This window comes from Rhincodon typus, chromosome 2, assembly GCF_021869965.1.
Source record: "Rhincodon typus isolate 14 chromosome 2, sRhiTyp1.1, whole genome shotgun sequence".
Classification (NCBI taxonomy): Eukaryota; Metazoa; Chordata; class Chondrichthyes; order Orectolobiformes; family Rhincodontidae; genus Rhincodon; species Rhincodon typus.
This window is the reverse complement of record NC_063333.1, coordinates 21,014,836-21,030,512: the sequence shown is the minus strand read 5'-3', so window position 1 is coordinate 21,030,512 and position 15,677 is coordinate 21,014,836. Positions and strand designations below refer to the sequence as shown.

Here is a 15,677-nt window from a genome sequence, read left to right as displayed (position 1 = left end):
TCTGTGGAATTTTAGATGACCCTTTTCACTGTCCACTATACCATGAATTTTAGCATCATCACAAATTTACTAACCATGCCTCCTATATTCTCATCAAAATCATTTACACAAATGACATACAAAAGTGGACCCAATGCTGATCCCTGTGAAACACTGCTGGTCTCAGGCCTCCAGTTTGAAAAACAACACTCTGTCTCTTGCCATTAAGCCAATTTTTTTAATGCAGTTGGCAAGCTCACTCTGAATCCCATGTGATCTAACTTCACTGGACTAACTACATTGCAGAACTTTGTCAAAGGCTTTACTAAACTCCAAGTAAATAATGTTTACCGCTTTGCCCTCATCAACTCTCTTGTTTACTTCCTTAAAAAACTCAATCACGTTTGTGAGACACGACTTCCCTAACACAAAACCACGCTGACCATCCCTAATCAGTTCTGAGGAAGGGGTCTGCGGACCCGAAACATTAAGTCTGATTTTCTCTTCACAGATGCTGCCGGACCTGCTGAGCTTTTCTGGCAACTTCTGATTTTGTTCCTGGTTTACAGCATCCACTGTTCTTTCGATTTTTATCCCTAATCATTCCTTGCCACTCTACATACAAATGAATCCTTTCAGAGTCACGTCCAACAACTTACCCACCAGCGAAGTCGGAGTCACGGGTCTATGGTGTAGTTGGGTGCCTGGATAAATGGTATGGACACGATGAGCCCCTTTCCGTGCTGGAGAAATGCTGCGACATTTCTGAACCCCGTCACTCCCGCCCCTAAACTCCGGGCCCAGCCAATCAGATTGCGGGCTGGCTTCGTTTGACGTCAGCGCCCCTGCCACTGGCCTGAAAGAGATTTGTCTAGAGTGACTGTCAGATGCTGGAAATCTGAAAAAATACACTACAATTATAATATTCACACTGGCTCAGGGAATGTTCCTCATTATGGATATCAGCTGAGATAAACATGCGTTATATACCAATATCGAGGTAACACACTTAACTAACTGCTTAAGTAAGCATCTTGCAACACTGATAATCTGCAGATGCAAGCATTAGGTCCCAGGAATAATCTGTGCATCAATAGAAGCTCTATGCATTAACTAATACCAAGAATTTAACATAAGCGCATCAGAAACAGTATATGCGTTTGAGTCGAGTGCTGGAAAATGGGATTAGAATTAGATTTTGACTGGTGCAGACTCGATGGGCTGAAAAGCGTTTTCGTGTGTTGTGGATTTTGCTGACTCTTTGACATGCACAACGTGCAGACTGAGTACAATATTGTACTTATCACACCACCCTCGACTCAAGGACGAAGGTCTACTCAGGGTTATGATTCCTTGGATGAATCTCAACCCACCGATCTTTGGGCACGTGGGGTAACCAACAGGTAATGGGACCCAGAGTGCAGGATTGGCTTCATTTTTATTTCTGTCTCTGCTGCCGCTCTACTTAATCATTAAGATGTTTGGATTCGAAGTGTGATGCAGCTTTGTGTGCAAATTGTTGCCGTTCTGAATAATTGGTAGCAACGTCCTCCTAGTTTTAATTTCAATGCTACCGTTCTACCAGATGGCATTTAGAGAGACTTTCAAGTGTTCTTTTTCATTCTTTCCAGACATTGGCTATTTGAGGGTTGACAAAACAGACTCTGGAAAGCAGTACACTCTTTGGCCATCTGGTTACAATATCAATCAAAATTGCTTTTGCAGGAGCTGGGCATGAATGCCGAGTTCAAGAAGGATACCAACAAAAACCTTTGCAATGAATTTTGATTGTGGCAAAGAAATTGTTGATGGAATTTCTCCTGTTCTTTAGTGTGACAGTGATACATAGTCTGGGTCTCATTACAGTATAGAAGTGTGGTGATGACAGCTACTCTGTACATTAGGAGTTTAGTTGACTTGCAGAGGTCTTTGCTGAAAAATATAGTCGTGATTGTAGAAGACTGAACTGGTGCAGGTGATCCAGTGTTGGAACTTCTTGTCAATGGTGACTTTCGGAAGGGATGGATGACAATGTACGAGCAGTGTCCAACAGATTCCAAAGTCTCCTTCAATGTATATGGCAGGTAGAATAATTCCTCTGTGATTGCTACAGGAACTCAGCAGGTCTGGCAGCATCTGTGGAGAGAGAAAAACAGTTAACTTTTCAAGTCCAGGGTGACTTCTTCAGAACTGAAAGGTGCTGGAAATAAGTCTTTTTTTATTCTTTTAACAGAGGCAGGGGAAAAGCAAGAGGACAGATGGTATAGAGACCCAGTGCAAAAGACGAAGGTGTTGTTAATGGTGTTGAAAGAGAAAAGGATATGTAAATTGCATGTAAGTTAAGGCTTGGAAGGGAGAGAATGGAGTCGAACACTAATACTACCATATCACCCAGCACTGAATTGTGCTACATGAGAAAATTATACAGACTGCAATGAGATCTTTTCACTTGTATTTGCTAGGTAACAAGCCAGGTCATAATTTTCATTTTGTTTTCTACAACACCAACTATACATTTTATGTTCTCTTACAGAACAAACCCACAATGAATAACAGGTTTCTCACTTTGTGAGTTATCGTTTAAACATATTAGTAGGACAAAGGTTAAGTTGCTTAAGCCTGATGTCAATAGCAATGCAAAAAGGAAAACAAAGTGAACAACTCATAATACATAAGGCATGAAACTTCAGTGTTGGTCAGAAGGTCAGATGTTGGTCATTCCCAGCAACCACTGAGGTGACAAGAATATATTTGTGACGATGGGTGTTAGTGTGAGGAGATTCAGTACATTCACTATTCATCCAGTTCTGAACATGGAGAAGTAACAGCCTAGTGGTATTATCACTGGCTTGTTAATCTAGAGACCCAGGTGATGTTCTGGGGACCCAGGTTTGATTCCTGCCATGGCAGATGATGGAATTGGAATTCAATAAAAAGCTGGAGTTAAGAGTCTGTTAGTAACCATGAATCTATTGTTGATTGCTGGGGAAAAAACCCAGCCTATTCACTAATGTCTTTTATGGAAAGAAATTGCCATCCTGACCTGGTCTGGCCTCCATGTGACTCTAGACCCACAGCAATGTGGTTGACTCTTAACTGCCCTCTGACCAATTAGCGATGGGCAATAAACGCCCTTATCCTGTGAATAAATATTTTTAAAAAGTCGGAATTGACTCAAAACATTAACTCTGTTTCCCTCTCCACAGGTGTGGCCAGATCAGCTGAGTTTCTCCAGCTATTTCTATGTTTGTGTGGATTTCCAGCATCCACAGAATTTGCCTTTAATATAGAAACAATCCTGCAGTTACACAAGGCTGAAGCACAACAAAATGTCACACAGCAGAAGGCAATCTATTCCCTTCAAGAAGCATTATGCTAAGGCGCCTGGTGGCTCAGTGGTAGTGTCCCTAGCTCTGGGCCTGGAGACGTTGGTTTAAGACTCACCTGCTCCAGAGGTAGGTAATAACTTTGCTGAACAGATTGTTTGGAAAATGTTAAAAGAAGAGTTACACCAATTCTGGTTACATCAGCCAATTAGACATTTAAGGGAGACAATAGCTTAACAGTATTGTTGTGACACTATTAATCCAGAGACCCAGGTAATGTTCTGGGGTTTGAATCCCGCCATGGCAGATGGCGGAATTTAAATTTGATAAAAATCTGGAATTAGGAGTCTAATGGTGGCCATGAAACCAATGTTGATTTTTGGAAGATTGCATCTGGACCACTAATGTCATTTAGGGAAGGAAAACCGTCGTCCTTACCTGGTCTGGGCTACATGTGGCTACAGATCCACAGCAATATGGCTGAAACTACCCTCTGGGTGATTAGGGTTGGGCAAGAAATACTGGCCCAGGGATGGCCTCATTCTGTGATCAAATAAAAGAAATTAAACTATAATCTGAAAACGCAGAACATAACATATTAAGTAAATAATCCATAAGGGTCTACTGTCAATAATTCCACCTTCAGACTGATTATGATTATTAGCTTCATCCTTTAGGCAGCCATTTTAAGTATATGATGGTACGATTTTAAGGACTCTCATTCAAAGCTAATGCTGATGTCATTACACACGGAACTTGGTGACAGCCTGTCATAGCCAGCTAACTTCACTGACTCCTCTGCTCATGTGCAGGTGGGCCATTATATCAGCCATTTTGGAGTTCAGAGTCATTATTCTGTTTTCTTTCTTGAGATATGAGCATCATTCAAGATGGCGACAGAGTAGGACAGCTGGAGCTCGTCTGCTCACCAGTTCCTTTTCCTCTCTTCTTTCTTTCTTCCCTTTTGCTGCAGTTTTTCTTTCTTTCCCCACCCCTCCCCCAACTTTTAACTCTTTAAACTACCCTACCTGGAGAGAATGGAGAATGGAGCAGGCCAGCACAGGAAGCAAGTCGCTGCCAGAGCCCGGAGGGGGAACTGGCCAAGCCTAGGCTGACCTTGGAGGCAAGTCCCAGAAGCGAGTCCCTGTACCTAAGATGGCGCCGAGAGGTGACATTACAGACTTTTCACTGCTCTCATTCAAGTGCATGTGAAAATAAAGGCTATTCTATTCTATTCTATTGTTGATTAGGCGAGCATTTATTAACCGTGCTTAATAGTGCTTGAGAATTTAGCAATAGAACTATAGTGTCTGTTTCCCTCTTTTGGGATGATTGAAATAAACTTAATTCAATAATGAATGCTTATGGTTGAGCAATTGTTAATCTTACCATTATGTTATAGCAGTAAACTAGAACACAGTATTCTAAATGTGGCTAGTCCAAGGCTTGAGCAAGGCAAGGACACTGCTTCTCTTATGCTTAATTGTGCTGATTTTATATCCTTATATAGGATTCACTTTTGCAACAATCTCATGACACATTAAATTTCATAGAGTTTAAGGAGCAGCAGGCAAAGAAGCTTAATTACCTGTGGAAACATGAAGCAGGAAAATAAAGCTACAATGACATTTAAATTGATGTGTCAGCCAGGGCTCCCTTTGTGGACCAGATTCACAGCCCCAATCAGGGTACTCATATTCCATGAGGCCCACCTAACTGATGTCATTACAATCACTACAAATACCTCATTTTTGATTACATCCAGTGCTGCCCCTAAAATTCACTGTTCAATAAGTCAATGTTAATCTCCTAGCTTGATGGTAGAGTGGAGAATAGGCCAGACAATGAAGGTACAGATAGTGGTTGGATACAATGGTGATGGCATACATAGCCTGACATGTCCAATTTGGAGTTGCTGTGTCTATTAAATATCTGTCCCTTTGAGCATGGCGATCGTGTTGCAAAGCACTATGAGGATGTTCTCAATTTGAAGATGGGAATGAAACAAATGCAACCAATTCTTTATCTGATACCTGCTGATCTCCAAGATCCAACCATCTTTTGAGGCCATTTGTGCAGAAGTCTATCAAAGGTTCTTTGTAAGCCTGAACATATACAGCAACTTTGAAGCCCCCAATAAAACTATCAATCAAGTTGGCTGTCATTTTCCAGTAGGCAGAGTGTGATATCCTAATAGTCCTGGGTCTTTCAAGATTATCAGATAATTCAGCTCTGATAACCTTTTCTAGCAATGAACATGAAGTAGTGGCTCACATACTGCATCTTTGTTGGAGCAATTGTAGTTAAACATGTTCAAAGTCAGCTGCCAATATGTATGATAAGACAGACAACAGGCACACGGCAAAGATAAGTGCCAGTGTAGATGGCAGAAGAATATGTCGATAACAAATTTTGAAGCCTACATGTGAGCAGAATCTTGAGGTACTCCAGCAGCAATTGCCTTGAACTGAGAATAATTGTCCTGCATCAATCACAAACTACTTCCTTTGTGCTGGCTTTCACTCAAATCAGTGGGGAACTTTCCTCTTGACTTCCATTGACCCTCAATGGGGTGGCACGATGGCACAATGGTTAGCATTGCTGCCTCACAGCCCCAGGGACCCGGGTTTGATTCCACCCTCAGGCGACTGTCTGTGTGGAGTTTGCACATTCTCCCCCTGTCTGCGTGGGTTTCCTCCGGGTGCTCCGGTTTCCTCCCACAGTCCAAAGATGTGCAGGTTAGGTGGATTGGCCATGCTAAATTGCCTGTAGTGTTCAGGGATGTGTGGATTAGGTGGGTTATAGGGGGATGGGTCTGGGTGGGATGCTCTGAGGTTCGGTATGGAGTTGTTGGGCCGAAGGGCCTGTTTCCACACTGTCGGGATTCTATGATTCTATGATTCTATGATTATGCTAAGAAAAACTGATTTGGTTCACAAATGTCATTGAGGGAAGGAAAACAGCTGTTCTTCCCTGGTCTTGTCTACATGTGACTCCGAACCCGAACCATAGAAGATAGGAGCAGGAGGAGGCCATTCAGCCCTTCAAACCTGCACCGCCATTCTTCATGACCATGGCTAATCTTCCAACTCAATAGCCTAATCCTGCTTTCTCCCCATAACCTTTGATCCTATTCGCCCCAAATACTATATCTAATCGCCTCTTGAATACATTCAATGTTTTGGCATCAACTACTTCCTGTGGTAATGAATTCCACAGGCTCACCACTCTTTGGGTGAAGAAATATCTCATCTTTGTCCTAATCGTCTACCCCGAATCCTCATACTGTGACCCCTGGTTCTGGATACACCCACCATCGGGAAAATCCTCTCTGCATCTACCCTGTCCAGTCCTGTTAGAATTTTATAAGTGTCTATGAGATGCCCCTTCATTTATCTGAACCTCAGCAAAAACAATCCTAATCTAGTCAATCTCTCCTCATATTTCAGTCCCACCATCCCCAGAATCAGCCTGGTAAACCTTTGCTGTACTCCCTCGAGAGCAAGAGCATCCTTCCTCAGAAAAGGAGACCAAAACTGCACACAGTATTCCAGGTGTGGTCTCACCAAGGCCCTGTACAACTGCAACAACACATCCCTGCTCCTGTACTCGAAACCTCTCGCAATGAAGGCCAACATACCATTTGCCTTCTTTACCGCCTGCTGCACCTACATACTTACCTTCAGCGACTGGTGCACAAGGACACCCAGGTCCCGCTGCACACTCCCATCTCCCAAATTACAGCCATTCAGGTAGTAATCTGCCTTCTTGGTTTTGCTTCTGAAGTGAATAACCTCATATTTATCCAAATTATACTGCAGTTGACATTGATTTGCCCACTCACCCAACCTGTTGAGATCATGCTGAAGGATCTCTGCATCCCTGTCACAGTTCACCCTCCCACCCAATTTGGTATCATCTGCAAACTTGGAGATGTTACATTTTGTTCCCTCACCCTTACAATTAATTTATATTGTAAATAGCTGAGGTCCCAGCACCGATCCCTGTGGCACCTCACTGGTTACTGCCTGCCAATTTGAAAAGGACCCATTAATTCCTACTCTTTGTTTCTTCTCTGCCAACCAGTCTCCTATCCATCTCAATATTTTTGCCCCAATCCCATGTGCTTTAATCTTGCACATTAATCTTTTGTGTGGGACTTTGTCAAAGGCTTTCTGAAAGCCCAAATGTACTACATTGACTGGCTCTCCTTTGTCAAATCTACTAGTTACATCTTCATAGAATTCCAACAGATTTATCAAACTTTGATAGATTGGGAAGAGTTATTTAAAGGGATGACAGTGGATAGGCAATGGCAAACATTCAAGGAACACATGGGGGAACTGCAACAAGAGCTCAAACAGTTCATCCACTTCACCAACACCTTCCACCCCAACCTTAAGTTCACCTGGACCATCTCCAACACCTCTCTCTCCTGCCTGGACCTCTCTGTCTCCATCTCGGGTAACCACCTAGAAACTGATATCCATTTCAAGCCCACCGACTCCCACAGCTACCTAGAATACACCTCCTCCCACCAACCTTCCTGCAAAAATGCCATCCCCTAGTCCCAATTCCTTCGCCTCTGCCGCATCTGCTCCCAGGATGAGGCATTCCACTCCCATACATCTCAGATGTCCTCGTTTTTCAAGGACCGCAACCTCCCCCCCTTCAGAGGTCGAGAACGCCCTCCACCATGTCTCCCGCATTTCCCGCAACTCATCCCTCACACCCCGTCCCCGCAATAACAACCAAAAAAGAATCCGCCTCATCCTCACATACCACCCCACCAACCTCTGGATCCAACGCATCATCCTCTGACATTTCCGCCATCTGCAATCCGACCCCACCACCAAAGACATTTTTCCCTCCCCACCCTTATCTGCTTTCCGGAGGGACAACTCTCTCCGTGACTCCCTTGTCCGTTCCACACTCCCCTCCAGCCCCACCACACCCGGCACTTTTCCCTGCAACCGCAGGAAGTGCTGGACCTGCTCCCACACCTCCTCCCTCACCCCCATCCCAGGCCCCAAGAAGACTTTCCACATCAAGCAGATGTTCACCTGCACATCTGCCAATGTGGTATACTGCATCCGCAGTACCCGTTGTGGCCTCCTCTACATCGGGGAAACCAAGCGGAGGCTCGGGGACCGCTTTGCAGAACACCTACGCTCGGTTCGCAATAAACAACTGCACCTCCCAGTCGCGAACCATTTCAACTCCCCCTCCCATTCCTCAGATGACATGTCCATCCTGGGCCTCCTGCAGTGCCACAATGATGCCACCTGAAGGTTGCAGGAACAGCAACTCATATTCCGCTTGGGAACCCTGCAGCCCAATGGTATCAATGTGGATTTCACAGGCTTCAAAATCTCCCCTCCTCCTACCGCATCCCAAAACCAGCCCAGCTCGTCTCCGCCTCCCTAACCTGTTCTTCCTCCCACCTATCCCCTCCTCCCACCTCAAGCCACACCCCCATCTCCTACCTACTAACCTCATCCCTCCCCCTTGACCTGTCCATCCTCCCTGGACTGACCTATCCCCTCCCTAACTCCCCACCTACACTCACCTTTACTGGCTCCATCCCCGCCTCTTTGACCTGTCTGTTTCCTCTCCACCTATCTTCTCCTCCATCCATATTCTATCCGCCTCCCCCTCCCTATTTATTTCAGAACCCCCTTCCCCTCCCCCATTTCTGATGAAGGGTCTAGGCCCGAAATGTCAGCCTTCCTGCTCCTATGATGCTGCTTGGCCTGCTGTGTTCATCCAGCTCTACAGCTTGTTATCTCTTATAACTATTTATTCCTGTCTGTCGCAAAAGCAAAATGGGTAAGAGGGCCAATCCATGGCTTTCAAAGGAAATAAGAGATAGCATCTGATCCCAGGAAGAAGCATATAGATTGGCCAAGAAAAATAATAAATCTTCAGATTTGGAGCAGTTTAGAATTCAGCAAAAAAAGACTAAGGGATTGATTAAGAAGGGGAAAATAGAATATGAAAGTAAGCTTCCAGGGAACATAAAGACTGATGCTAAGAGTTTCTAGAGGTACGTGAAGCGAAAGAGATTGGTAAAGACAAACGTAGGTTCCCTACAGACCGAAACAGGGAATGCATAATAGGGGACAAAGAACTGGCTGAGGAACTGAATACATACTTTGGTTCTGTCTTTACAAAAGAGGACTCAAATCAGATATCAGAACTGTTGGAGGATGCAAGATTTAGTGAGAGGGAAGCTGAGTGAGATCAATATTAGTAGAGAAATGGTGCTGGGAAAATTGTTGGGATTGATGGCCAATAAATCCCCAGGGCCTGATAATCTACTCTCCAGAAGACTTAAGGAAGTAGCTTGAGAAATAATGGATGCATTGGCGGTCATCTTCCAGGATTCTATAGACTCTGGAACAGTCCCTGCAGATTGGAGGGTGCCTAATGTCACTCCAATAATCAAAAGGGGAGGTAGAGAGAAAACAGGGAATTATAGACTGCTGAGCCTAACATTGGTAGTGGGGAAAATTCTCGAATTTATTGTCAAGGATTCTTGGCAGAGCATTTAGAAAGCAGTGGCAGGATCAGACAGAGTCAGCATGGATTTATGAAGGGGAAATCATGCTTGACAGCAATGTTGTTGAATCTTGGCTGCTGTCTGAAATGGCCCAGCAAGTATTCAGTTCAAGGACATTTGGGGATGGACAGTAAAGGGTGGCCTCACCAACAATGCCTGCATCCCATAATCCCATAAATAAACAAAATGCCTCCTCGATACCCCATTCAGTCAAAGATAATCATTCACTCTACCTCTCAGATTCCACTCTGTTCATGTTTGAACTAAGGCGGTAATGAGATCAGGAACTGAGTAGCTCAGACAGAGCGCAAACGGAGCATCAGTGAGCAAGTTGTTGCATTTAAATGCTTTCATTTTGCTGATTTTTGTGGACTGGACGTACCTGGACAATTTTCCACAATGTCAGGTAGATGTCAGTATTTGAAGCTGTACCAAGACTATTTGGCAAGAGACACAGCTGATTCTATATTTTTTATTCATTCATAGGATGAAAGTGTCACTGGCTACGGCAGCATTTATTGCCCATCCCTAATTTCCCAGAGGGCAATTACGAGTCAACACAACACTACTGTGGGTCTGGAGTCACACGCAGGCCAGAACAGTTGAGGATGGCAGTTTCCTTCCCTAAAAAACATCAGTGAACTAGATAGGGTTTTCCAACAATGCCATCGTTAGATTTTGAATTCCAGATTTTTATTGAATTCAAATTCCAGCATCTGTCATGACAGGATTCAGACCTGGGTTCCCAGAGTACTACCTGGACCTCTGGATTATCAATCTAGTAATACTATCACAAGGCCATCACCTCCTCTATTCTGAAGCACAAGTCTTCACTTTACTGCCTGGATCATGTCAGTATGCTGTATCTGAAGCCTTCAGCCTTACGTTAATATCACATGTGATGCATCTATTTGATTGAAGACTTGACTGATGATGAGGGAATCACGAGGAGTCTGGGATGGATTACCACTCGGCACTTCAGGCTACAGATTGTTGCAAATGCAATAGCCTTGTCTTTTGCACTGATGTGCTGGGCCCTTTATCATTAAGGGTGGGAATATTTGTGGGGTCCCTTTTTTCAGTAAGTTGTTTAATTGTCCACCACTATTCATGATTGTGTGGCTGGACAGCAGACCTTTGATCTGGTCAGTAGATCACTCAGCCCCATCTCTCATATGCTACTTCAACTGTTTGGTATGCATGTGGTCTTGTGCTGTACCTTCATCAGATTGGCACTTCATTTTTAGTGCTGCTCCCGGTATGTTGTACTGCACTCCACATTGAACCAAGGCGCTCCCTTAAACATGCCTGAAATTATGCAGTTCATGTTTTACATCCCTGCTGTATTTATGTAATTCAGATCCAAATCATAAACAAGCCAGCACCTTCTGATTAGAAAGTATGTAGACTTATGCCTGGCAAGAAAATGGACCTATTCTGAGTGAATGCCAGTATTATGATTCAGATAAGAATTTTTCATTTCCTCTATTTAAAATGAATGCACTTTTTCTTTACCTCTGTATTTAACATTTTGTTCCACACTTTCATGTGCTGTAATTAGGATAGCTCTTGCTCTAAAAATGTTTTCTTTGCAAATATACTTCTTTTGTCTAATTGAATGTTGATCTTACTTAAATTTTAATTTTGTTTTAAATGTTATTTTAGTTTTATTTTCCTGCTTCATTTCTCCACAGACATCCTCTTACCATTCTCCTCTTGAACGCAGCTGAACACATTCTGGAGTCGCACTAAAGTAGCTATTCTTCATGTGTGAACTTAGGTAATAAATGGAAAGTTGGCTGGGTACCTAACAACAACTTTATATTGTACAATAAAAGCAAAGTAATACAGATGTTGGAAATCTGAAATAAAAAGAAAAAAATGCTGGAGAAACACAGCAAGTCCAGCAGTATCTGTGGAGAAATAGAGTTAACGTTTCGAGTCTAAACCAATTCTTCTTGAGAATATTTTTTATATAGCATCTTTATAGTAATAAAACATTCCAAGGCATTTCACAAAAGCATTATCAAACAAAATATGACACCACACCACAGGAGGCCATATTAGTTCAGAAGCTTGCTCAAAGAAGCAGTTTTTATGGAATGTTTTAAAGGAAATACACCAAACAGACAGATGGAGGAATGGTATTCCAGAGTTTATGACTTAGGCAACTGAAGGCAAAGCCAGCAATGGTGGAGCAATTATGATTAGATGTGCAAGAGGCCAGAAGTAAAGGATGCAGGTATTTCAAAGGGTTATGGAACTGGAAGAGATTACATTGAAAGGGAGGGCCCAGGCCATGGAGGAATTTGAAAACAAGGGTCAAAATTTTAAAATGAAGGCATTGCTTGACAGGGAGCCAATGTAGGTAAGTGGGCGCGAGCGGTGATAGATGTGTAGGTGAAGAAATGTGTTTTGGATGGCTTCAAGTGTATAGATGATAGAATATGGGAGACTTGTCAAGTCCAGCGGTAATAAAGGTTTTAACTGTGAAATATGTGGCACCATGATCTCCCAGCTTCTACATATGAACAACTCCAACAAGTGGATATCAAAAAAATTGGTTAGGAACAGGGGTGTGGCAAGTTCTAGAGCAAAATCTTCAGTGCTATTGCCAGAATGTGGCCAGGGCCCATAACCTTTGCAGTATCTAATGTCTCCAACCGTTTCTTGATATCACATGGAGTGAATGGAATTGGCTGAAGACTGGCATCTGGCATCTGTGATGCTGGGAAGTTCTGGAGGAGGCCAATGCGGATCATCTACTCAGCACTCCTTGGTGAAAATTGTTGCAAATGCCTCAGCCTTATCTTTTGCAATGTGGGAGTCCGCAAAAATCACACTGAGCTCCCAGTTGCCTGCCATTTCAACACACCACAGTGTTCCCTGGCCAACATCTCTGTCTCGGGCTTGTTGCAGTGCCTCAGTGATGCTCAGCACAAGCTGAAAGAACAATACCTCATTTTCCATTTGGGAACCTTGCAACCTTCTGGACTCAATATCGATTTTAGGGCTTGAGAACCTTCTCCCATGTCCTTACCCAAACCCCCACACACCAGGCCCTGTCATCACATGGGCTGCTACCACAAACAATGCATTGTAGCTATTAATAGTCCCCATTAGCAGCTATTCATTCTCCCAGGCTAACCTTTACCTATTCCTTTGCCCAACTGTCTCTTTCTCTCTCTTTGGACTTCATCTCCACCTATCGTTTACTCCATCCCCCTCCACCACCCCATCTTTAGCATATATACCTAACTTTTCCCAGCTGCAATCAGTTCTGAATAAGGGTCACTGGACCCAAAACATTAATTCTGCTTTCTCTCCATAGATGCTGGCAGACCTGTTGAGTTTTTCCAGCGATTTCTGTTTTCATTTCTGATTCCCAGCGTCCACAGTTCTTTGGATTATGGCCCTGTTTTGTCAGTTCACCAGGTTAACACCTTATTTTTAGGTGTTGCTATGTCTGCTCTTGAAATGCCCTCCTGCACTCTTTATTGCACTAGGGTTGATGATAATTGCATGGATTAAGGATTGATAACATATACGAGTCAGGGAGTTGGACTTAATGGGTCCTTTTCAGGTTGGAAAGTTAACTACTGGAGCAGCACAAGGATTAGTCCAAGGGTCTCAATGATTTATTATCTATATTGATGACTTGGAAGAGGGAGCGAAAATGTATCTAAATTTGCCGAAAACACAAAAATAGGTGTGATAATGACATAGGGAATCTGCGAGGTGACACTGAGAAATAGAGTGAGTGGCCAAGAACTTTGCGGATAGAGTTTAATGAAAGAAAGTACGAAGTCATGGACTTTGATTGGAAAAGTCAAAGGTTAAAATCTGATAGGTATCTGAATTATGTAGGCTATGGCAAGGTTTGTAGAAGAATCAGGCAAAAAGTCTGGGAAGGCTTACCTTAATGGTTGGATCATCTTGCTCCATCAATGCTTTTCACAAGTAGTGTGATGAGTTTCTTGCTAGGTACTAGTGAATTGCCTATCACAGCTTCTCAAACGGTTCATTAATGCTGCAAATTGCCTCGTCAAATATTCAGCTTCCTAGTTTGCCAAACATGCCAAACAAGCTCGACAAAAGGAAAACTCAACTTGGAAATTGGTGCAGGTACCTGGCAGCTTAAGCTCGCTGCTTGCTTTGATGGATCTCCCTGTTGCTTAGAACCAAACAGATCTCAGACATCTTTTTGATTCACTTGTAGGCCACTTAGAAGCACTGGCTTGTATTGCAGGGTGTACCAGAAACTAGCATTGAAAAGCTGAAGCAGGCACACTTTGTACACATGGACAGAGACTAGCTCATCAGTTGGACATGGCTGCCCATTTGCTTTCTTAATGCTTGCTCAATTAGTGCCTGTCTGCATCAACACCTTGCCATGCAATGCCAATTAGTGCAGCCACACAACAGGCAGCTTGCCTGTTGATCAGTAGTCCTTAGTCAAGGGGACATCTATTTTGCTGTATGGCAGATTGCTACATCAATCTCACAGCTGTACCATGTACCAGCAGCTCACACAACAAACACAGTTCATGTGCAACAAGAAAGCAGTCAGGACTCAAAGACTTATGGTCTCACTGAAGTCCATGGAGCCTCCCGTCCATGAGGTTCCCATCACAATAAGTTAAGGGCAGCCTTCCATACCAGTGCAGGGGATTGGCTATTATCAGGCATTGAATCAGACTATTTCCGTGTTGGGGTCTGTGCCTCTCCAATCTGGGGAGTGGATGTCAGTTGTATGGCACCGTTGCAGCCAGTCTGTTGGTTTGGGCTAACGTGGTCAGGCAGATATACATCCAAATTGGATTAGAATAGTTACATGGTTATTTTTGACTGGTGCAGACCCGTTAGGCTGAAGTGCCTTCTCCTGTGCTTTGCATCTTTATGACTCTACACACCATGCAGGGGGACTGGGCACTTCTCATCTGGGGCTGTCTGCTTTGGTCACTCAAGGATGCAGGCCACAGTCAGTCCATCCAGTCTAGCTTGAAAAACTATCGATGTGAACATTTGACTTCATGTTCACAACGACTGTGGTGGTTACTCCCACTGATACTGTCATGGACCAAGAGAACTGCGGCAGGCAGATCACTGAGGATGAGGTCAAGTATGTTTCTCCCTGTTTTTGGTTCCCTCAGCACTTGACCCTGGAATCTGTGCCCATTAGGACTTGACTAGTTCATTAGTGATGATGCTACCTAGCCACTCTTGGTAATGGACATTAAAGTTCCTAATCCAGTGTACATTCCATGCCCTTACCATCCTCAGTACTTCCTCCAAATGATGTTCAACATAAAGGGGAACTGATTCATCATCCAAGGGCCCGGGGGCTAGAGCACTTAGTGGTAATCAGCAGGAAGTTTCCTTGGCCACATTTGATCCTGATGCAAAGATTTCATGGAGTCCAAAGGCAATGTTGAGGATTCCCAGGCTATTCACTCCTGATGGTATAACATTTTATAGCCACCTCTCTTGGGTTTGTCCTGCCAGTTGGACAGGATATACCCATGGACAATGATGGTGTTCCATGGGACATTTTCTTTCAGGTATAATTTTGTGAGTCAGCTTCTTGATTAATTTGTGAGACAACTCTCCCAATTTTGGCACTAGCCCCCGGATGGTAGGAAGGAGGACTTTGCAGGGTCGACAGGGCTGAATTTGTTCTCAATGAAAACCAAAAGAACTGCGGATGCGGTAAATCAGGAACAAAAACAAAGTTGCTGGAAAAGCTCAGCAGGTCTGGCAGCATCTGTGAAGGAGAAAACAGAGTTAACGTTTCGGGTCCGGTGACCCTT

General features: G+C 43.7%; 2 protein-coding genes across 2 annotated transcripts in view; one reads left to right on the top strand and one right to left on the bottom strand.

Annotated features, from left to right (window-relative positions):
• The window catches only part of LOC125485085 (vicilin-like seed storage protein At2g18540), a 48,702-nt gene extending 34,900 nt beyond the window's left edge, over positions 1-13,802 (bottom strand). The window contains exons 1-2 of the mRNA XM_048606145.1: positions 13,786-13,802; positions 643-877 (exon numbers count right to left, since the gene is read on the bottom strand). Coding sequence (XP_048462102.1) covers positions 643-877; positions 13,786-13,802 — 252 coding nt within the window. The remainder of the gene's footprint in view (positions 1-642; positions 878-13,785) is intronic.
• Positions 13,803-14,942: 1,140 nt separating this feature from the next.
• LOC125485078 (vasoactive intestinal polypeptide receptor 2-like) overlaps positions 14,943-15,677 on the top strand; it is a 31,042-nt gene continuing 30,307 nt past the window's right edge. Inside the window, exon 1 of the mRNA XM_048606141.1 lies at positions 14,943-14,989. Within this exon, the coding sequence (XP_048462098.1) occupies positions 14,943-14,989 (47 nt within the window). The remainder of the gene's footprint in view (positions 14,990-15,677) is intronic.